Here is a 24,853-nt window from a genome sequence, read left to right as displayed (position 1 = left end):
GATGCATGTATCTATGATCTGGTTTCAGGGCTGATTAGAGTGAGTGACGATGTAATAGAAGGTTGGTGGTGGTGTGTCGAGTGAAATCCTATGGTTGGTCACAATCGGAAGGAGGATGAAGCCCTAACTAGCCCCCACAAATGGCACTGTACTTGAGGGCGTAAGATGGAAATTAAAAGATTCCATGTTCTACCCGATGCCTCCTGTCCCATCTGTGAAAAACCTCTTTACTGGCTGAACATGATGACAACTACTGTATATTAATATCGAAATCATTCACACATGGCAGCATTCGTTTTCTAGCATAATCAACACAGCCAACTCCAGTTCATCCTTAATATCGCCAAAGAAGGCCTAAAGATACGGAGGTCTGTTAACAGCAGTCACTGTGATGGGCTGGGAGCTACTGGTGTGTGCAGATGTGGTAGTTCAGTTCTGGATATAAAGGACCATAACAAAAGCAGGCAATGTACGAGAGAGGAAGATGTTTGAGAAAAGAGACGTCTGTCCAGATGGCCCTGGTGGGAATCCACCCGGCATTAACTTGGGGGTTGACTCTGCAACAAAAGATCTAACCGTATGATGTCTAAGAAGAAACATGTTATGGCGTGCTGGGAAGCACACTGAAGAACACATGCGACAATGGTGAACATTTGACACGTGAACAGCTGCAGAACATATATAAAATGTGAATGATCCATTAGATCCCATAACATTGCATGGACAGAAGACTGGCAAGAAATATCTTGACACTCAAGTTTATTGCTTTGCTACATTTTATGTGACAAGTAAATTGCATCAAATGATTAACCATTCCCTTTCACCGATTATATTTCCACCATATTCAATAGCAAATAATATAATGTCTGGAATAAACAGCATTTGTTCCACATAGGCTTTAATACAACAACACAGTATCTATGTCAGTTGCGCTGTTTCAGGGGGCGGTAAAATTTGACATTCCAAGTCCGGTGCATAACTTTTTTTTACTTGCAATTACATTACATAACAGAATTGTCACTTTTTGAAGAAATTAGATTGAAACATATTGGGAGTGATGGTAAACATTTCAACGTTACAATTGGCCTTCTCAATTTATGCATGATTTCTCAACTAGCAGTCAATGCAGTTGTAACCAAAAAACAGCCACGCCGAGACTAGCCCTTGAGGGAATATTACGATTTTTCAAAGACTTGGTGGAACGTAAAGGCTGAATGGCCAGGAGTAGAGTCAGTCACCCCATTACAACAGCACCTGATTTCTCTTTATGCTAGTATTATTCTGGCACAAGCCCAAAGTTGCTGAAAGTAATACATACAGAGTTGCATTTTGACAAAGATCTGAGAAATTTGAGACAAGTTTAACTGATTGCATATCATTTCCCGTTTACTGCCCCCCTATATCTCTGCAGGGGATGTATGACGTTACAACGCATACTTTTACAACGCATGCACTTACAACGCAATTTTTACAACGCAACATCCACTACAACGCATTCCATTACATCGCATGACACTACAACGCATTTTTAAAAACTACCTTTACAACGCATTTCATTACATCGCATACTACCTTTACAACGCATACAATTACAACGCATAATATTACATTGCATTTAAGGTAAGTATTGGATAGTATAGGGGTAAAAATTACTATTCTAACTCCATGGGGTGCAACAGTAGGGTAAGTGTTGGATAGTATAGGGGTATAAATTACTATTCTATCTCCAGGGGGTGCAACAGTAGGGTAAGTGTTGGATAGTATAGGGGTAAAAATTACTATTCTTACTCCAGGGGGTGCAACAGTAGGGTAAGTGTTGGATAGTATAGGGGTAAAAATTACTATTCTAACTCCAGGGGGTGCAATAGTAGGGTAAGTGTTGGATAGTATAGGGGTAAAAATTACTATTCTAACTCCAGGGGGTGCAATAGTAGGGTTAGTGTTGGATAGTATAGGGGTAAAAATTACTATTCTAACTCCAGGGGGTGCAACAGTAGGGTAAGTGTTGGATAGTATAGGGGTAAAAATTACTATTCTAACTCCAGGGGGTGCAACAGTAGGGTAAGTGTTGGATAGTATAGGGGTAAAAATTACTATTCTTACTCCAGGGGGTGCAACAGTAGGGTAAGTGTTGGATAGTATAGGGGTAAAAATTACTATTCTAACTCTAGGGGGTTGCAACAGTAGGGTAAGTGTTGGATAGTGTAGTGTAATATTATGCGTTGTAATGGTATGCGTTGTAAAGGTAGTATGCGATGTAATGGAATGCGTTGTAAAGGTAGTTTTTAAAAATGCGTTGTAGTGTCATGCGATGTAATGGAATGCGTTGTAGTGGATGTTGCGTTGTAAAAATTGCGTTGTAAGTGTAGTGCGTTGTAAAAGTTGCGTTGTAAAGGTCGTTCCCCCTCTGCAGGGTTCCCACGGGTCCTTCTCGTCTTCTATGCTGCAATGTCTGGCTCTGGGACTGCAGCGGCTTCTGTGACTACCGCGGATTCCAGTGAAGGCAGTGCAGACATTTGGAAAGTAGGAGCACTACATTTGGCGCTTACACAGTCGCATGAAGCAATGGTGTAGTACCTATACACACGGAGTAAATTTCCTGGGCACTTCAGTTTCACCGCCTTCGGCGCGAGTGTTGTTTCCGTGCAGCAAGTACAGTCGCGTGTCACTTTCAATAATGTATCAGCCGAGTACCTGTCAAGTAAAAACACAACATATTTCAATATTATCAGTAGAAAATAATATTATAATGAAAATTCAAAGATAGCTCTTTTAGGTACAGCCTAAAGCTGAAACTTCACAATGGTGGAAGATTTTTTGATGATAGCTAACAGTGGTACATTTCTCTCTTTTCTAAATCAAACACACAAAAGGTGATGGAAGGACCGCTAGCAAATAATCGAAACCTCTGGTGGCTGTTCTCAATTGCATTCATAACCATGGCTTTTTACTCACTGACACTGTGCCTCTACACACAGAGGCCCTCCTTATGCAAATCAGTGCTGACCCTGCTCCTTGTGCAAACAGCCCATTATTTAGAAGCTGCCAGGGGAGGTTTCCTTCAGAAGAGAATACACATTTCCAGAATCCATACTCGGCCTTGCTTAACACTTGGGCCGCTCAGAACCCACCTGAACTAATGGCCATTTCCAAAGGAAAACTTTGGAGTACTTGAAACTCTTACATCTGGGATTGGTGACCAAAGAAGATCAAAGGAAGTAGCACTGACCTATTACTCGTTGAGGGCGATTCTGTGAACCACCAGCTAGTTAGGGAGGGCTGCACTGTGTCCAACAATCCTTTGAGGAGTTGGAGAAGGTGGTCAGGGACAGGGAGCGACACTTCCAGGCATAGCAGACATGAAACATTCATTCTGTCTTCTGCACGCCCACTCAGATAACTACTTCTTGCTGGGCTCTGCAGCTGATGGACAGTATTACTTTAACGAGGTTTGTCCCTGGGCTGTGCACTTTCATGCTCAGACTCTGGGCAGTTTAGTCCTTTTCTTAAAAGGCGCTGTATGACTGAGTCTGGCTTCCAGGGCATAGCACATTGTTTTCTTGGTTGTGTTGCTGTGGGCAAGAAATCATCACAGCTCTGTTAAGGAGACATCGGGGTTGCTCATGGAGGAGGCGCTGGCACCTGCTAGGTGTTGCTGTTATTTAAATAGGTCGCTGTCACATGGAGCACAGAAACATCGGGTAATGCCAGGGTGCTATCCAGGAATTCTTTAATTTGCTCTGGACTTTCTCGATTAGTAAGCATAGAGTGTGTATCACACTGATTCAGCTGTGGAACTGGAAGTCTTTGTTCAAGATTCGGTTCTTTAAGGCTGTATCCTCATAGAGTGCTAGATCATTGTGGCGACGAAAAAGAGGACATCTCACCCTTGGATCCTTCCAGGCTGCTTCTCCCTCCACCCTCACACCAACCAGCTAATAAAGCCACCCTTCTTCTACAGTAACAACTGCCTGTGGAAACAAAAGAGGGACTTTCACCCTTGAGTCCTTTCAGACCGCTTCTCTCACTGAGGCTTCCCCTTTTCTTCTCTTCCTACCAGACCTCACCTCCAGCACCCAACCTTCAAACCGTATCTCCCTACTGACCACACCACCCTCTGCCTGCCTACCACACTTACCTCCCACCTACCTACACACAATGTCTACCTACAATACTCATCATCCCAAATTTACCTTGCCTCATCCACCATGTGTTAAAGACCATAACTTACTTACAATAACTACCTAGATACCACACATACCATATCTACTACACCTATCTTAGATGCATACCATACTTACCTGTACCACCTGTCATCTCTATCTAACCGATCTAGCCTTCTATATCTACTGATTATCCATACCTAATCTGCCGTATTGGACCTACCTAGGTCTCCGCCTCTGAAATGCATTTATCTTACACATGTCTTGGACAGAGGTGGGTTGTAAAAAAGTGCAGGGCGGAGGATTTAAGAGACATGAGGTGGAATCCAAATTATTGATACCTGATATTTTGCAACCCAATAATTCGACAGTGCATATGTCGAACTCCTAAAGAAAACCTTTGAAAACCTGCACTAATTTATACATACTTGAAATTAACTTTATTCCTAAACTAGGGCAAGTCAGAATAGTGTTCTGCAGCTCCACTCCCCATTACATTTCTCTCTGCCACTCTCTCTCCACATATCACTGTGTCACATTGGTATTGTTCCCCTCGGGGTCACATGTAGAGCCTCCCCATATTTTTCAAATCTGCCATTGCGTTAATCTTACAACAGAAGAAAGGCTTGCACTCAACCCTTAATAGCAAGGCTTAGTTGGCCTGAACTCGTGGTGTAAACTCTTAGCCAGCTGCTACTGGATTCTGCAGCGGATACACTTTTGTTCAGGGGTGGCTTGTCCGCTAAGGCTGAAATGCGTCGCCCCACTGCTATTTCAGCTGTGCAAAAATGAAAAATAAAATGATAATAACTGAAGGTTATTATCATTTGATTTTTCTATGTGGGTGTCGGGCGGCTCTGGGCTCTGTGAAGCCAGAGCAGGAGAGTAGTGGTTTGTACTCCTCTAAGTGCACATGACTATTTGGCCAGCCCACTAGGGCCGGTAAAACCGTCATGCGCACTTGGCATGCTCTCCATTGGGCTTTTTTACACATCCCCGTGGAGAACATGACCATGCTCCCAGGCACTTCCTGAGCATCCCAACAGGACACTGAGACCAATCACGATGCTGCTCCTGCAGCATCTTGATTTTCTGGGAGAGTGCGGAAGCCTGGGTGCTTCGAACAGACTAAGGACAGAGGAGAGGCGTGCAGCAGCACGGCTGAGGCGGTAAGTTTATTTATTTATTTTAATTTTTATTTGTAATCCATACTCCAACGCCTACAACCCCCATTCCGAGGCAACCGCCACTGCTTTTGTTAACTATAGTAAGCAGTGGCGGAGTAAAAATGGGCCAAAATCTCAGCCTAGCATTCCACTGCACCAAATGCGGCGTCTGGACTGAGAGGGTGATGATTTGCTAAATCATTTAAAGAGGCTTGCTTTACTAAATGAAATATCAGCCGTGAGGGCACATGACGCGGAGTTAATATTATCCCAGTAACCCAAAATTAAATGGATAGTGCACCCCACGTTTATTCATTGAATTAGTATCCCAGGATGGTTACCACACCTTCATGTGGTTAACCATGGCTAAATGTCTACCACAGTGAAAAGGCTCATGCTTCAAGGTAACCATGCAAACTGGCAACCCTGCAAACTGGGCTGCATTGAAATGCAAGATCGAGGCTCTAAAAAGAATGGCTCACAAGTTGAAGAGTGTGCCCCTCTTCATCACGATGATCTCTTCTTCAGTGCTGTTGGCTCTTAATGACCCAAACCTCAGCCTATCCTCAGCAGTAATGGGGATACCAGATTGGCATCCTATAAACTAAATTCTTCTAACTAGAACCAAGTTATAACATTGCCTCTGTGCAGTGTCTAGAAAATAAAATAAACCCTTCTAATTTCCCTGCAACTTCGACAATTCTGGCTACTAGAAAGGCAACGCATAACTCCATTTGCACTTGTGATCTCAACTTTGCTCTACAAAGATATCACTCAGCTATTTACACATCAGTCCCTTTGTCAACAATCGCCATGAAATGGCCTACCACTGTAGGTCAAAAGACGTGATCTGGCTGCTACATCCGTGGGACCCACCCATCCTTCACCCCTATCCATCAACCTTTTACTAGCAAGGTACATATTTGAACCACAAGACGAGTCATCCAGCATTCATACAAAATAAAACTCTTTATCTCAATGCCACATCCGCTGTGAAAAATTAATTCCAAGTGTATAACGTTTTTAATTAGCTCTCTTAAAGATCATATTCACAAAGTATTGAAGCTACCACCTACCAAACAGAACATTAAAGCCTGACACATACGCCTTGTGACTCTTGGACTCTTGGAAATTGTTAGACCCATTGTCCTTATGGTAGTCTTACAACAACTTTTGCCTGCCTATCTCCACTTTTTGCTATATCTTTTTGTTATAGGACTCTGATCACTTTACCACTTCGGACCACTGCTAAAGTGCATGTGCTTCTTCACTCACATGGTGGCATTAGTGTATAGCTGATTGGCTTAATTTAGTTTACATGTAAATCTCTTGTAAAGTAGTATACCATATACCTAGGGCAGTATTCAGTCACAATATCGAATTTTTAATAGCGATATTGCAAAATATCGAGTTTTAAATATCGAGTGGACATATCGACTTACAAAAATATAGTGGTGCAGAATATCGAAATGCAGGTAAGAAATATTGTTTTTTATAATATCGAAGTTAGTAATATCGACAGTCATAATATAGTTGTTAAAAATATCATTTTTTTGTGTGATTTAAGTGTTAGTATATGTGTTAAAAGTATGTATTATTTTTGTAATGCATGTTTGAATTCTTTAAAAGTAATGAATTCTATGTTAATTAATTTTGCGTAATTTAATTCAGTAGCGGGTGGGGGGTTTATAGGGGAGTAGGGTGGGAAGTAATTTATTTGAAATTAATTAATTAATTATTTTATTATTTAATAATTTAGTATTTAATAAGCTATTTTGTTAATTAAGTTAATTAATTAATTAAAAATTGATTAATTATAATGAATTATTTGGTAATTATGTTAATTGGGTCGATTGTTTTATTAATTAGCAAATAATTAGATATTAATTATTAATAATTAATTTGTAAATATGTTGATTGTGTACTTTTTTTAGGAGTGGATTGAGGGTTGATAGGGGAGTATAGTAGGAAGTAAGTAAGTTATTTTATAATGTTAATTATATTGTAGGTGATGTTTATAGGGGAAAATGGTGGGAAGTAACTTAATTTTGAAAAAATTATTACTTGTTAATTAATGTTAATTATATTGCAGGAGTGGGTATACTAAATTTTTCCCCTACGCTATGCAACACTTTCCCTACTGTTACACTTGGTGGAGTGGGAATATTAAATTATTCCCACCCGCTATCCAACACTTTCCTACTGTTGCATTTGCTGGAGTGGGAATAGTAATTTATACACTCCCGCTATCCAACACTTTCTCTACTGTTCCACTCGCTGGAGTGGGAATAGTAATTTTTATCCACCTGCTATCCAACACTTTCCCTACTGGACCACACGTTGGAGTGGAAATACTTATTTTATCCCCTACGCTATGCAACGTTTTCAGTATTGTTATATTTAATGTAGTGTAAAATATATATTTTTTTAATAATATTTATTTCAATGTTTTAACTTATTATAAATAAGTTGTATATTTATATTATAGGCTTATATATACATATGTATATATACATATATATATATATATATATATATATATATATATATATATATATATAACATTATATTTCAAATTATGTTTTTAACATTTTATAATTAAAAATATTAATTATTTTTTAATATTATTAAGTTAACATATAATAAAAAATACAAATGCATGATTTTTTACATTACATATATTATGTATTAATTTTAATGTTTTTTAATTATTTTTAAGTGTTTTACTTAATTATATTGATCATTTAATTAATTTTATATTACTTTTAAGACATTTAAAAAAGTCGATATTTTAGCAAACTATATTATTGACAAAGGTATTTAGGATTCAATATTTTTGTACTTATCTGTTTGCAGATAGGAAGTACCACCCCCTTTTGCACCGCTTTGTTCGCCATAAGTTGGCAGGGTATGCTCAGACGTGAGTCCCTTGCACACTTTGCCACAGGATTCAAGCAAACCTGGCTGAAGACGGCTGAAATGCCAGAAACCGGTCTTAGGAAGCTTGTTTCCGGTCCAGGGAAGGCATGGCTTGGCAGTTCGGGCTGGACTGTTCCCATGAGGCACAGGGTCAGACTGATTTGCATATGGCCATGTCTGAACTGGGGTGGCAGAGTGGGCTAAAGAACGGTGATGGATCAAACCCAGATCTGTTGACTGGTTATGAGTGTTTGATTGGTTCTGATGCTCCGTCCATCACCACCCCCTTTTGCACCGCTTTGTTCGCCATAAGTTGGCAGGGTATGCTCAGACGTGAGTCCCTTGCACACTTTGCCACAGGATTCAAGCAAACCTGGCTGAAGACGGCTGAAATGCCAGAAACCGGTCCTAGGAAGCTTGTTTCCGGTCCAGTGAAGGCATGGCTTGGCAGTTCGGGCTGGATTGTTCCCATGAGGCACAGGGTCAGACTGATTTGCATATGGCCATGTCTGAACTGGGGTGGCAGAGTGGGCTAAAGAACGGTGATGGATCAAACCCAGATCTGTTGACTGGGTGTGAGTGTTTGATTGGTTCTGATGCTCCGTCCATAACCACCCCCTTTTGTACCGTTTTGCTGGTGCTAAGCAGGACGACTAGCCACAGCATGGAAGGGAGCCCAGCCAAGAGCCACACCTGAAGACCCACAGATGCCATGTAGGCAAGGATCATGCAGCTCCGATACCCATGAGGATCACAACACCCACCGCCACCACCCCCAGCCGCCCCATGCCATAGTTTTTTTAATTACCTGCCAACCCCTCAGCATTCCCCCGTGAATGCATTTCCATCTATCACTTGTAGGTGCTGGCTGGCAGGGTCTTTCAATAGAGCAGGGGTACAGAGGTCGGGGAAAGGGCCTCTGTTGACACAGCAGTCTTTCAGGCTGCATGCCAAAAGTTAAAAGAACCAGACAATGTCTCCTGCATTTGTTATTCACTTGACATCCTGACCCTCACATCCTAATATTTGTAGGTCCATGTTCGCAATGCGATATGGCCTGGGTTGAGAAAGGTGAGTTATCCGGCGGTGATATGCCGATCCACAGGAATAACTATCGCCATTGCGATGTTGTTGTCGCCTGTTTTCTCTGCCGTTCACTGTAATTATTGCCATGTAGCGCGGGCTTGTGAATTCCACGCTGTCACGGCAAAAAAAATTGGGGTTAGGCAGTGCTAACTTTTCTGGCGATAATTTACTTTGGCGAAAGTTATAGCACGTTCTTGTGAATATGCCCCCAGAGTGTTTAACACATGAGGTCTTAGTGGTGTCTGGGGTCAATGTTACCCTCAGCCGCTGTGTTGTGGGTGGACACATGTAATCGGAGGATGGGTTACAAAGGATGCAGCTGGAGCCACCGCTGATGTGGAGGCCTCTTGAGTGGTGAAGAGGCAGGCCTAAGGCCTCCTTTTTGGATGGGCCTGTTCCTACAACACCAAAAATGCTTCTTCTTCAAGGTCAGACAGAGCCCCATTCTTAGATTGCTCCTGGCTTGCGGTTTCCAGCTCCACCACCCCCACAGTACTTTCCACAACCTCCATCGGAGTCACTTAGATTGGGATTGTGCTGTGCTCTGATTGTTCTCCTGTCAGGCCTTTCAGCTGAAGCCCTTGTTTGTCTTTACACCTGTGGTTCTGTTGTTCCCTACGTCTAACTTGTATTTCCGATTAAAAATAAGGTAAGAAAAAAAGACTCATGAATATATACTACTTCATGTGCATAAAGTTTCGTATTTCATTAATTCGATAGCCACTGTGACAAAGGCTCACATCCGGAACCACGTGATTATCTGCGCCGGGAGCATCAAACTTCAGGAAGAAATGCACTTTTCATTAACGGTAGGTTACCCGCTAGACTTCGGTTCTCTTCCTTGATGTGGCAGGTTCTATGATTTGTGACACCTTTTTAGTTAGTATGCAGGAACCATTTTTCACCAGATTCACTTAATACCGGCATCCGTCGGCATGTTCACTGTGTTCTTATTGTATTTGGCTTATTCGGTGACCACCGGTCGTTTATCATCTTTTTGCCATTTTCACTGTTGTTTCTTAATGCACCTGAGTTTGGTGTATTGGTGTTTGGCTGTGGCGATACTATTGGGCTCATTCGTGTGACTATGACATTAATTTTATTAACAAACTTTTGGCTTTCTCCCGGTTTTTACACCCTTCACCTTCAAAAACGGCGGCCACTTGGTGCTTATCTTTAAGAATGACTGTTTTCTTGGATCTATAAATCTTTGAACTTTGGTTGTTCATTATGTTGCAGGATTGTATCCCCTCATGAAGGGCTTGTCCTGAAATGCATTGGGATTTATTTGGAATATAAAGCTCAGCGTGTGATGATTTAACACGATGGACATTAATCCTTTAAAAACACGATTAAATGAAATAAATGTAAACTTGCATAACTAATTTGTATGACTATATGAACATTTGTTTAGAGTAAAAACAGTGCTTAATTTGTGCAGGTGCTTTCCGGTGCTCAGCACCCGCACTTAATTGCCAGCACCGGAGTTTATGACTCTCTGTCATATGGTAGTGGTGTCTGCCAATTTAGGTACGAGCACAACAAACTTCTGTTTATTATTTCCATTTCAATTTCCAATTATTATTATTTGCCTCCAAAACCATTCTTATAGCTTTGGGGGCCTGTAATAAGATGAATTGTCACACTTTTAAGAGTGTGATTATTAGTAGTGTGTTGGTGCTGTCATTGGCAGTGCTGCCAGGGGCAACGGATGGTGCAAGCTCTAGTGTCCTCCTGTCAAGATCTCCAGCACTATGTTTTTTTACAATTTAAGCACTGAGTAAAAAAATCGTCCAGTTTATGTTTTAGCGGGAGTGCACAGTGGGGACGTTGATCGGACTAAAAGAAACGTGTTCTGAGTGAAAGACTCACATTCTCACATACCTCAATCCCCTTTTCCCAGGCAAGCTCAATATTCCCATGTGCCACCTTTAACAGTGAGTGACTATAGCCAGCAAAAATACAGCAGTAGCACATAGTAGTCCCCCTGGAACATAAGCCTTTGTGTGTGACCTACAAACTGAAACGTCACCTTAGCTTATGGCATTCCTTGACTTCCTCTAACAATATTCACCCTCGCATTCCCTCATGATGACAGGCGAGAATAAATACATGATTCTGAATTTAACAGGTGCTGACTGATGGTTATAACATGAATAGCTATTAGATGCGCATGCGAGACTGTGCGTTGCATTTATATGATAATAACCATTTTGTGCATGTTACTATGTCAGTTTATATGGGACTTATCCTTCACAATATCTATTATCAGTCTGACATAATAGTATTAGACATGGATACCGTTGTTACATGTATTGATCACTATAAAGTCAATCTGCATGTACCTTCTTCATAAAGCTACACACGATTTACAATGACCAAGTTTCTGTGTGCTAATATATAACATAAACCTATTTAATTAATTTACTTAAGAAGAGTTAAACAAAAAATGTTACACCGATGACATGCTCTCAAGTATGACGCTTAAAAGACAGCATGTAATAAAAGTAAGACGGACATAATAAGACACATTACACATGAGACATAAAACTACAAGTTCACAGATGAAAGAATACATGTTTATATTGTATAAAGTACCACCTTGCTGCTCATCAGCACCTAGTGGGAGGGGAGTGATGCTTGCATGTTGCAAGGACCGTCCTGCGCAGTGGGAAGAGCCTGGGGTACCCTGAAGGGGGCAGGGATGACCCCCCTAGTATATCCTGTGTCTTCAGTCATGTCCAACACTTAAGTTCTTCTTGGCACTTGTGCCACTCCTTGGCTCTAAGGGTGGGAATACCTGCTGCACTGTAGTGCCAAACACTGTGCCAAATTTTCTTTGGTGCTGTATTGCTCAGCTGGATGTCTGAGACCCATACAGTTGAGGAAATACTTGAAGCACAGACCTCCCTGATGACCTCTAACTCCTCATAGGAGAAACGTGGCCCTCTCTTCTTAATACTCAGCCATATTGAGGGTTTTCTGATGAAAAGGAGAAGCTGGATCAAGGAGTATTCTGTTGTGGTCCTTAGATGGCTCAGTATGTACCTAATTCCTGCTCATGTAACTTCCTGTTTTTCAAACTTGGTGGAAAACTCCACTTCTGCTATGTTGTTCTATACCTTCGCTACATAGTTCTCCAACTTGTTAGCGGAGGAGGAGATACGGCACTTAGGCGTACTAACCATTGGAAGAGCCAGAGTGAAGGGAACATCCTACCTCGGGTTCTGAACGACGTCCTAGTGTTACTAGACAACATTTTGTAAATTGATATATGTGCATGCACTCTAACATGTTATATGTGCTAGTCTCCACATACTACATGTGGGATACTGTTAGAAATGGGGGTCTCTAGTTGGCAAGGGCTTGCACCTTTTTCCAAGTAGGCACCCTTCTTCCTAGTCAGGATAAGGGAGTTACACTCATAAAATAACCCCTGCTCACCCCCTTGGTAGCTTGGCACGAGCAGTCAGGCTTATCTTAGAGGCAGTGTAAAAGGCATTTGCACATAACCGACAGTAATACAGTGTAAGCACTACAAAAGGACACCACACCAGTTTAGAAAAATAGGCAACATTTTTATATACAAGATCAAAAACGAGAAAAATCCACACTACAGTACTTACAAATCTACAGTTATCAAAAAACAGTTCCTTGGTGTCGATAGCTTGGTCTGGGGCTATCACAGCGTCATGAGCAAACAAATCCAAACAGTTCAGGCTGGTTGTGGTGTCGCGGACCAGCTACAGTGTCGGGAAGACCCGCAAACACTACCTGTTAGAGATGCAGGGCACCGAGGCCCTTGAAGTCACTCGTGTTGCAGGTCGAGCTCCTTTCTGTTGGAATCAGGAGCACTGGCGTTGGATGCTGTAGTGCGAAGTGCAGCGGTGCGGTGCCCTCAGGTCATGGTGCAAGCAGCGGCTCAGTGGCATCGTCAGATGGCGTCGTCATTGAGACCAGGGTCGCGGTGCGAGGTGAAGGCGGTGCTCGTCACAGTGCTAGTAGGTCACGGTGCAAGCAGCGCCGTCGTCGGCTCACGAACGGGAGTCAATGGTTCCGGCATCGGTAGGCCAAGGCTGCAGTGCAGGATGAGGGTGTAACTTTACGAGTGGTACTCTCGAACCACGGTGCAAGCAGCGGCTTCAATTTCAGCATGGAGCATCGTCGCTGTGAAGCGAGGCAGTGCGGTGCCCACAGGTCGCGGTGCGAGCAACTGCTTGGTGGCGGCATCAGCAGGCATCGTCGGTGAGACCAGGGTTGCGGTGCGGCATAGTGGCTGTGCTCTCTGCGGTGCCCAGGCTTCGGCGTACAGCGAGGCGGTGCGGAGTGCAGTGCCCACAGGTCGTGGTGCGAGCAGCGCCTCGGTGGCGGCGTCAGCAGGTGTCGTCGGTGAGACCAGGGTCGCAGTGCGGCATTGCGGCGGTGCCCTCTGCGGTGCCTTCAGGACATGGAGCCGGCAGCGGCGTCGTAGACATAGCCGAGTTGCTTTTCTTCTGTTGCAGCACAAAACACACAGTCCCCAGTGCTGAGGGCAGAAGAGCTTGAAGTCTTTGCTGTTCCTGAGACTTCTTGAACAGGGGGCAGCTCTACCTCAAGCCCTTGGAGAAACTCACAAAAGTAGATTACAGAAAGTTCAGTCCAGTCCTTTCACGGCCCAAGACAGAAGCAGCCACTGTAGGCCAACACAGCAAAGCACACAGCAAAGCACACAGCAAAGTGGTAGTCCCTCCTCACAGCTTCTCCAGCTCTTCTTCTTGGCAGTCTTCTTGATCCAAAAGAGTTCTAAAGTTCTTGACCCCAGTATTTGTATCCAAAAATCCTTTGATCCTCTAGGCAGAGGGTGTCTGTGCCCAGCCAGAACCAGTTCTGCCTTCTCTGGTGCGATTTCACAGCAGGGCGTGGAGATGGCATTGTCAGAGGCAGACCCTTTGAGGTGCAAGGAAATCTCCTCCCTCTTCCCCCATCGCAGCCCAGGTCTATTCAGCCCTTTCCTGACCTACCTAGACTATCAGGAGCCACCCTTGCTTCCTAGCCATCTGTCGTCCAAAACCCAGACAGGCAATCCTCATTCCAACAGAGGCACACAGAATGGCTGAGCAAGAAAATACCTATGTCCTAAAAGTGGTATTTGCAAACACAAAATGTAAAAATCACCTTTACTAAAAGATGCATCGTTAGGTTCTGAGTTCAGACATACTAAATTTTCTTTTCCCACCTAGATCCCAGGGCCAGTTATGTTTATAAGATGTTATAAACAAACTTCCCATTCTGTCCTATGGGGAACAGGTAGCCTTGCAATAGTGAAAAAACAAAATGGGCTGTCAGAACATGCTACACACACCAGGTCATGTCCTACCTTTCACATACACTGCACCCTGCCCACAGGGGTACTTTGGGCCTACCTTAGGGGTGCCTGACATGTAAGAAAAGGGAAGGTTAAGGACTGGTCAGTGTGTGCACAGGCCAAGTCGACATGACAGTTACAAACTGCGCTCAGACTCTGCAAAGGCAGGTCTGAGGTACCTTTTCCGGGCTACTCACGTGGGTGGCACAATCCGTGCTGCAGGCCCATACGTAACATTTGGTTCCCAGGCCCCGGCACACTCAGTGCACTTTACTAGGGGCTAACAAGAAAACCAAACTGCCAATCATGGAAACACAAATCCATAACATACTTTACCACAGGAGCACTTGCACTTTACCACTGATCAGCAGTGTGAAAAGTGAGCAGAAACACTACGCCAGCAAAAACAGAGTCAAAACTGGGAGGGCACAAAGCAAAAACTCAGGGGAAACACGCCAAAAGATGCCAAGTTTAACAGGTACCCTGATCTGAGATGAGATTTCAATTGTGTGTGAATGATGTATATGAAATGTATGACTGATTATGTTGCTGCATAAGTGAGGTATGTTGAGTGACACTGGAATTCTATCGAAATAAACGACCAAATTATGTTGCAAGGTAGATTCAATTATGCATCAAGAAAAGGCAAATTATGTGGAAAAATAAAGCACATTTCTTTCACTTTGCTGCAAGAAGTGTAACTGCTTTTTTAGACATTTTTGAAACACTTTAGCTAGAAACACATTTTTTGCATTAAAGTCTAGAGATTATGCATCAGATGATGGATTAGGTCGCAAATGCACCAAATTCTTAATTATGTAGAAAATTATTAGGCTGCAAAATCACATACTTCCAGGAGGTCCAGTGGCCCTTGTTATGTGTACTTGAAAACATATTACATTTAGAATAGCAGGCAAGGATGTGGTATCATGGTGCTAAAGCACTGGTGTCTCAGGATGGTGTATGTAGTCCGTGTCATTTCACGCACTTCTGCATGGTCTTTAGTCAGGGTCCCAATCCCGGACAGGGCCAGACTGGGAACCGAAACCAGCCCTGGCAAACAGCTCGGCCGGCCCCCCTGGAGGGAGGAGGGTGCAGCCAAGCTGTTTGCAAGGGCCGGTTTCAACCGATTTTGTTACAGGGGGCCGATATTGCCAACCCCTGGTAACAAAAACAGCCCCCAGGGGCCCAAAACCAGCCCCCACACTGACAGCCCACTGGGGAAATGCCCCGTGCCCGCTACAGCCAGTACTTGGATGGGGCCATAGTTCATGGGTGGGTATGTATGTATGTATTTATATATATATTCACTGAAAAAACCATAGGTTTCACACATGTTATAGTTAGCTGGACATTTCACTCGTAAAAAACCATTGAAATTCCCCCGTTATAGTTAGTTCAGGTAACTATAACTTGCGCGACCGCAATCCACTGCTGATGACGTCACATATTACATCACTGTATTCACTAAGATACTGTTAATAAGTCAGTTATACAATTAATTTTACTACAAAAAACATCCATTTAGACACTTATTTACCCGTTTATTCTTCCATTAACCTTTAGATATACATATATAAAACATATTTATTTTACAGAAAGCCACATATTCACTGGATGATGTCATCAGTGATGTAATATGTGACGTCATCAGCAGTGGATTGCGGTCGCGCGAGTTATAGATACCTGAACTAACTATAACGGGGGAATTTCAATGGTTTTTGACGAGTGAAATGTCCAGCGAACTATAACATGCGTGAAACCTATGTTTTTTTCAGTGAATTTGCAAGGTTTTTCAAAAGCTAATTTCTAACTATAACGTGTGTGAAACCTATGTTTTTTTTTGTGAATTTGTAAGGTTTTTTAAATGCTAATATATGTATGTATTATTATATTTTTTATATATTTATTTTACAATAAACTACCTATGTATATAGTTATAGATTGACTGTATCCTGTAATATGGAATGGCTCAGCTTTTTTTTTTGAATTTGGATAAAGTTGAACAGCATAGTTAATATCTTCTATAAACTTATAAACAGTTTAAAATGTTTTTTTTTTTAAAAGGTTTTTCACCATGCGCGCACCGCACGCGCACGGTGCGCGCACCCCGCGATTTTTTTAAAAGAAATAAAATGTTTTTTTCACTCTTCGGGGTCCTTCAGGGACCCCCTGACAAAGGCTAGGGGGTCAGGAACTCTCTACCCTGCCCCCTTTTCACGTTCTACACCTTTCTTTTTCACTGCCACACACAAAATGGCGTCCGACACTTCCTGATTTTGACCGATTCGAATGTTGACTGACATCTAACCACCAATCAGAATTACGCTCGCGCACGGCACCATGCGCGCACGGTGCGCGCATATAGATATTTATGTACTTTTAACTGCAATTTTCTCAGGAGCTACTGAACAGATTGACACCATATATGCAAAAGGCACATGCCTGACCTGAGGACTACCTCTTTGCCAAATTTCAAGAAATTCTGTTCAGCCGTTCGGGCTGTACCTTCGACTAAAGGTCCTATGGGAAAATGCATGGGGAAAACACGTTTTGGGACCCCCCTTTTTCCTCAGCCCCCGCTTGACGAATCACCCCGAGACTTTCAGGGTAGGAGCTGAGCGGAGCGCCCCATTAGTTTAGAAAATTTCGCGAGGATTCGTCAACCGCCGCCAAAGTTATTCAAAATAGAATTTCCAGATTTCCTATGGGAACCCGGTCCTAACTATAACTATCTACTGGCGACCGCCAGTAGATAATATATATATTTATTAAAGTCGGCAATCATTAGGAGAGATGTCTGTGTTGTGGATGGTTAATACATTGTGATGTAGTGTTCTTTAAAGAGATGAGTCTTCAACTCTTTCTTAAATTGGAGCAGCATTGGGGCAGGCTTGATAGATACTGTGATGTTGTTCTAGAGCCTGTATGCATGCATGGAAAAGAACCATTGTCTTAAAATCTCTACATCTAAGGCCCTTTTACATGGTGATGCTGTGGAACACACAACAGATTACAATGATCTTGCACAATACCGCTGGGGAGTACTGGGGCACAGCCACCTGTATGATCAAAACATTTACAGCAATGATGACTCACATATGTGTGTGTGCTCTGTTATATGCCAGCTCAGCCCTGGAAGTCTGTCATTAAATAAAGTGAAGGGATGGGTAAAGATAGTATTTATTATAATATGGTTACCTTGAAAATATTGCAAACTTTCCATACCGACATTCAGTCAATATTAGTGTCAAGTTTTGTATTGGGATGGGGTACAGTTATAACTGACTGCATTTGTGGTGCCATTTCCCAGGTGCACAAGCAGTTCCAGCATGAGTTAGATACATTTACCTAATAGTAGCATGTCACTGAAATCCCCAGAAACAACCTGACATGCAAGCGCAGACTGTCAGAACATATAGCTGACAGGTTTACACCCAGGAAAGGCACCATTCATGTTACGGAAGCAACCCATTACATTGCAGAATTTTGTCTATTGACAGAGTGCCAGAAGTATCTGTAGGAGAAATTATATTTTCTTTGACTGGATGGTTGACGTGCCATGTGACTGCACTTGATGGCATCTAATAATTGACCTTACACTGACAGGGAACATCCATATTCCTATTCACTTAGCTTTTTAGTCCTAACCACTCGAGACACCTATTAAAATAATTTTGATCTTCTGTGAGTTAGTTTTAATACACTTTTTTCACTTTATTTGCACTCTGCTCCCCACTCCCTACTTCCATTGGATGATTCACAAACAAAACACCTCACGCTCCTCTTCTCATAGGGAGAGTCGTAGCCCACACCGCGAACATTGCGGTCTCAGTGTGCAAGAGGGAACCCAATAATGAAGCATGTCACCTTTGGGTGAGTGAGCGTTCTCGTCTTTAAAAGACTAATGTCCTACCCCTTACCACGCACAAACATCAAGGTCAGTTACTGACACAATAGATAACATCCCGATATCTTTTGTGAGTATCTAATAATTGACAGAAGTGATCAACTGAACAGAATTCCCTTTCCACTCATTGCCTTTTTGACCAGTTGCTAGTGCATGGTGATAAACCGGTGCGTTTTGATGTTGATGCATCTCAGTACCTGGTGCAGGGACTAGGATTGTCTTGCCTCTGAGATATTCACCATTCCCCCAGTGACCCTCTGGAGGGATCCGCTAGTCAGAAAGTGGATTGCAGTCAGTAATTTGACATGGGCAGGACTGGCCTGGGAGTGTGATATAGGTCAATGAGCTTGTAATCCCAGTCTGCACCCTTGTCAAGGATCACGTCTGAAGAGAAGCAGTGTCACGTCATTACTAATTCCCTGGACATGTCAAAAAGTGTTATCATCTCCTTTTATATCCTGTCTCTCCTCCTCAAGTAGTTGTTCCTCAAAATGAGAGGCAAGGGAACAGAGACATTGCCATCAGAGAGGACAAATTAGTTTGTCTGTGGCTTTCGTTCATAGGCAGGCAGGCAGTGCGACTTGTTGATGGCGCACTGAGTTTCACCTGTTGATAGATGTGGTGGAATCTTGACTGTTGAATTTCTCATCCTCTTGCTTTAGCAGGCGAGTTAAATCTGAATGATGTCTCGTTCCTATATATGTTCTCTACTAGTTATAGTTATGTTTAGTGTTATGTGCCTGTGTTTTTAATTTAAAATAAAAAAATATATATCTTTTTAAACTTAAAAAGTAGGAATACAATGCATATTTCTTCCATGTTTGCTCTATTTTTCCCAGTGATCAATGCCTCAACTGATTTCCATGAGGCTGCCTTGCAGTACTTGTGAGTGGCCATGTGTGGTGGGTGGCCAACTCCATGGAGAGTATAGAAATGATTTGAACCTGTTTGGTGTCTAGTACTACTAAGGTGTATCTCGGCTACTAATTGTAACGTTGTTAATTTTTTGCAGGTGTGGTTTTGTATTTGCCAGTATTTCTAATGCCCCTCCTTTAATTTACCTATATTCCATCTATTGTTTAGTAGATATTCCCCACTTAATTGCCATCCCCCTGTGCCTCGCCCACATTCACACTAGCAACATGTACCTCTGTATGTGGAGTGCTCTATAGCTGTGCTAATAACTTCACTCACAGGAGAAAGGAGAGGTGTTGGTGTATCTCTTCCAAGATCTCAGTGAATAGCATGTGTGGGTATGTAAAGCACTATTCAAAAATGCATTAGTAAATAGGCCCCAATATGAGCAATCAATGCATCACTTGGTCTCCTCTGACCACGAGGGACTCTATTTTGTATGCTATAGCAGTTCTAAAATTAGAGAAGTTCTGAACTAAAATAAATCCTTTTCTTTTACTTATGACTATGCCTTTTTCTAATTTTCAGATCAGGATAACTGAGTGGGATGCCTTGAATATGAATCCTTTTCTTCCCTTTCCCATTTGCGAAGCATGCCCTAGCACTGTATCTGATACCCGAACAATAATGCATATTTCTGTTTGATGTACTTCCCTTTATTATCAGAAGTACACACAAGGTCAAATAAATGTTATGTGGTAATGGTGTCTCTGCTGTGCCCATGTCTGCCTGATCATTTTCCAGCTGGGCATGTATCTTGTTTATTTCATGCAGGTGCTAGCTTGTAGTGCTGGAATATTTACCTACATGGACATGTTCTCTATGTATACCGTGTGTACCGTATGACAAAGCGTGAAGTTTTATCAAGGCTTTGTCAACATTTTACATTCCATTGTTAAATCGGCATGTATGCTCAATTAATATAGATCCAATGCATGCTGCTAACCTTTGATACTACATATTATCATTTCAATTGGACTATGATGCACCAGTTTGGTAAAATGGGTAATATCGAGCTTGGCATTCTTTATATTTTGATTTGTAATAATGGATTTTGAGGCTTGAGAAATAGCGCCAAAATAAGATAGCATCAATTATTTGCATTTGGTGTGCTCTTTTGAAGTTAGTCCGTTTCTTTTCTCTGCTCTTCGCCCACATAGATAATATTAGTTCCATGAAAAGAGCCAAGGAGTGTTTTGATTTCTCATTAGACTTTCCTCTATACTTTAATGCATATGCATACATTACTGCAGATATACATTTCACTAAATCTGACAGATTAATCGGCGTGCAGGACTGTAGCAGGACCCGCAGGGTAGTTGGTGCGGGGGCAACGTGAAGAGTGACAGTGCGGTATGGATTGGGAAACGGTATGATGGGGGCGGAGTGTGGTGACTGGCAGGGGTAGGCTGACGTCCCGACGGAAACAAACAGATGGGGAAGGATGGCCGGACAGGACAGTGTGCGTGCGAAGGGTGGGTGGGGGGGTGGGGGGAGGGGCTGTGAGTGGAGTGCATGGGATAGTGACTGGGTTCGCCAGTTCGGGCTGCCAGTCCCTGATTTCCCTGAGATTTCTACAGGCTTTTACATAGGCTGGTGGCGACGGGGCTGCACACAGCGGCCTGTCACTGAAGGACGTATAGCTCCCAAGTCGAGCAACCGAGACGCCGCCGGTCCTCCGGGATGTCGGCTGAATGGCTGTGTTAAGTATTGGTGGGGCGACTCACCCGTGTGGGCAGAGCCCAGTTATTGTCATGTGAACTGTGGGCAGCTGGCCCTGTGTATCTCCTACTGGTAAATAAAGGTTTTGGAAACTTTAAAAAAAAAAAAAAAAAAAAAATCTGACAGATTAATCTAATTTGCCCTTTGTTGACTTGTAGATTCTGCCTTATGCCTGCCGTAGAAAAGCATTGCCTGTAGCACTTCCTGCTCATATCTGCCGAAGAATGCCAAGGACGTGCCTTCGGATGGATAGAATTCTTGGTGCAATTAGGGCAGCTGGGACTGTGTAAAAGGGCTGAGCGTTTTTTACACCCATCAGTACTTGATAAGTAGGAAGGACCCACTTTTTAAAACATTCTGAATTGGGAAACCGTAGCAATTAATTATTATTATTTTTAATTATTAAAAACTACAAAAACAACAAAAAATGCACAAATTTGATCTCAACTCGACTTTACCATGTATGCATTGCTAATAATCCTTCATTGTGGTAATACATTGTGATATATGTGTTATCCCTGCAGGTGTTTGAGCAAAGGAAAGATTCTAAATAAAAGGTGTATTATGTGTTGCCTAGCCATTTGCATATTTTATCCCAACACCAATTCACCTCCGGTACACAACAAACATAAGATCACTTACGAGACACTGCTTGAGCAGCATCCAGAACAGTATCCCATGGTAACATATCCGGAGCAAGAGCCTTGTGTGACCAAGACAGATTTCTTCCGAAGGACACAAGAGGGACCTAACGAAAAAACACAAAGGTATAACAAATAAGTCCCCACGCCAAAACAGACATAAGCCTTGATTGAAAAGGTAAAGTAGCAACTTTGAAATCACCAAGTTCTGTGTATCTATCTGGTACAGAGCCATCAGACGTCAAAGTCACCTTGTGAGGCTGCTATTTTGAGTAACATGTCTTGAATCATAGTAACAGCTATTATTTATTTTGAGCCGTGTAACGTTACATTTATGCACAGTAAAATATAGGGGTACGTAATGTGCCGCACAGACTGCTCTCAACCCAGTCAAATTACGTCCAGCCTCAACGGTCAGCATTTGAGTAGGTTTATGAGTCACATTCAAGAACGTGTTCGAACTGTCCCAAAGCTCAGCAGTTCGTAAGAGAACTTGTGACTTTATGAGTCTGCCTTAGCTCTGAAGGAGAGTGACTTTTTTGTTAGGTTTTGCCTGCACATCGCTTGAACTGTGCCTGAGAAATCTATTGATTTTAAATATACAGTTAAAAGGGACTTACATCCAGCCTCCTCTCTTTCCTGGATTCTCATTGGTTCCTGTGCTTGCCATTTACCTTTCCTCCATTTCTATTGGCTGTAGCATATTTTCCTGTATTTAACAATGCTTGTTCATTGTCTCCTTCTCTTATCAGTTTCCCGCTGCTGAAATACTGTTAACATACCCTTTGGCGGAATTTATATTTTCATACAGTTTTGCCTTTTATTCTTGCAGCATATTTATATATCAATGTATCACCCGAGTGATTAGGTGATTTGCATAGGATCACAGGATGCTGTGCCCGGCGCCGCTGAGACTCAAACAGGATCCCAGCTCTGGAGTCAGCAGCTCTGGCCGCTGTGCCACATCGTGCTATATGTCAGGGAGCTCTTTCCTTCTCCTGGAAGATGATTGATGAAAACATCTCTTTATTCATTACATAGGCGAACCCGTTGCATTTACCAATGGTTGTTTGAAAAGGTACCGCTCAGTCACGCTCTGAAGCACATATATACGGCAGCAATGTAAAGGGTTGGTCAGTATTTTCCAGTCAGTGTTCCTTATCCTGATTAGTTGGGTCGTCTGTAGGATAGTTAATTGTACCTATTTTTCAAAATAGGGCTATCACACTATTCGGATTTCAATGAAGACTAAGGGCTTCATTCGATAGTTCGGTCCGGAGTGTGTTTCAAAAAACCGTCAACTTCGCAGTTTTCCTCAACTCATTTAGAGGAGAGGGCACTGCAGGATTTCTGATGGCAGAGCCTCTGCGAGAGCCACCATCTGCAAATCTAGACCTGCTGGCTCCCTGACCACTGGGCTGCCAGGTCTCATAGACAGTTGGCCACCCTATGTAATGTGAAGCAGCGCTCACTCAGTTTTTCACGGATTCTGGGCAATGAAAAACGTACAATGCCCCCTCATAAGCAGACTGAAAACTCCCTGGTGTCAGGGGGGCAGATTTACAAGCCCCTTGAACCACTTTTGCGCCGCCGCTGCGTCACTTTTATGACGCAGCAGCGGCATAAACAATGCGGCCAACTTACAACTTGACGTATCTAGGGAGATGCATCATGTTGTAAAGCTCTGCATCACATTATATATGCGTTGGGTATTATGTATGCAGGGTGGGCGTTCCCACGCAGGAAAGCCTTGTAGAAGTGACGCAGTGAAATGTACAAGACTTACTGCGCCACTTCTAGGACGCCACTGTGTCAAAGCCGTATGCCTGCTTGAAACAGGCATAAGGAGTGACATAGTACAATAAGTATATGCCTCAACATGCATTGTTGGAGTTGCTTGTGATACGAATCCAGCAATGCATGACATTTGGGCCATCAGATGTGACAGAATTAGATGCGTCAGAATTTGTGGCGCATCTTTCAATCCTTGCACCATGGTGCGCCGTATTGTAAATATGGCGCATCCATGGTGGCCCAAGGGTATCGCAGGTCAGCGCAGGGAAACTGATGCATCTCTACAGATGTGTCAGTTTCTTGTAGATCTGCCCCAGGGTATTTAAGTTTCCATTTACACAAGGTGACTCATGCTTTGGGATTTTGGTTGTGTAAAACAAAAATGAATGCCTAGTAGGTGAAACAACACAAAGCCCACTTTGCATTCAGCCCTGCCTTAAATGCATCCCTCAAACTAGCAGATTCACTGGGCAAATCCTCTCTGGGTATGTAAAGATCTCTAATTACGGCGGGGAGTCACTCCTCTGACGTGCAGCCGCCTTGGCCTAGACGGCACTGGCATTATTTACAACTGTTCCCTTAAAAGCAAACTCAAGTAACCCCTCATCTCCTCTCTGTAGGAATCGCCCGCTAATGTTACACCTTTCACTCTCACAAATGCATAGGATAAAGAGCCTTAAGTGAAAACGAAAGTCTTGTGAACTTACATCCTAGTGGTTTGATTGGTAGGACCAATTCTGGCAAGGCTGGCTTGGCTGGCACATCGATTTGACTTTTGGCATATGCCACGAACAAGAGGACCGTCAGCACAGCAGCCTTCATCTCGTCTCTTTCGCTTGGGTATTGGTGTCGAGGCAAAGACGTCTTGATGGATGTCTGACCCTCAAAGCAGGCCTCCATTTATAGCCAGGATTCCGAATGGTCTGAGACCACGCCCACAATAAGGGCGGAGCAGAAGCGGATCATATTCTGTTGCTCTCACTATTGTTCCTTCACTATAATAACTTAATAACTTTGCATAAAAGGAAATGTTGCGCAGTATGTACAATTATCTGTGTTTGGGAAATTCCCACTTCTAGCCCTGGGCTGAAACAGGATCGGCTGAGAAACCTGCCCAGTAGTTGAAGTGCCTTTCAAACAGAAAAGGACTCAATCATTTTTTGCGTGAATAGTTGAAGGGCCTTCTCTTCCTG

At 42.8% G+C, this 24,853-nt stretch overlaps 1 protein-coding gene across 1 annotated transcript; it reads right to left on the bottom strand.

Moving 5' to 3' along the window:
• Positions 1 to 744: 744 nt before the first annotated feature.
• On the bottom strand, positions 745 to 24,563 carry LOC146860899 (uncharacterized). Its single transcript, XM_085644899.1, has 3 exons — positions 24,368 to 24,563; positions 21,868 to 21,973; positions 745 to 2,694 (listed from the first exon to the last, which is right to left on the bottom strand). The coding sequence occupies exons 1-3, from the start codon at positions 24,558 to 24,560 to the stop codon at positions 2,439 to 2,441; spliced, it is 555 nt and encodes a 184-aa protein (XP_085501025.1). The 5' UTR covers positions 24,561 to 24,563; the 3' UTR covers positions 745 to 2,438.
• Between the last annotated feature and the right edge of the window lie 290 nt (positions 24,564 to 24,853).

This window comes from Triturus cristatus, chromosome 3_1 (genome assembly GCF_964204655.1).
Source record: "Triturus cristatus chromosome 3_1, aTriCri1.1, whole genome shotgun sequence".
In the NCBI taxonomy this organism is placed as follows: Eukaryota; Metazoa; Chordata; class Amphibia; order Caudata; family Salamandridae; genus Triturus; species Triturus cristatus.
Note: the sequence above shows the minus strand (reverse complement) of the source record. Positions and strands in the feature narration are given on the sequence as shown.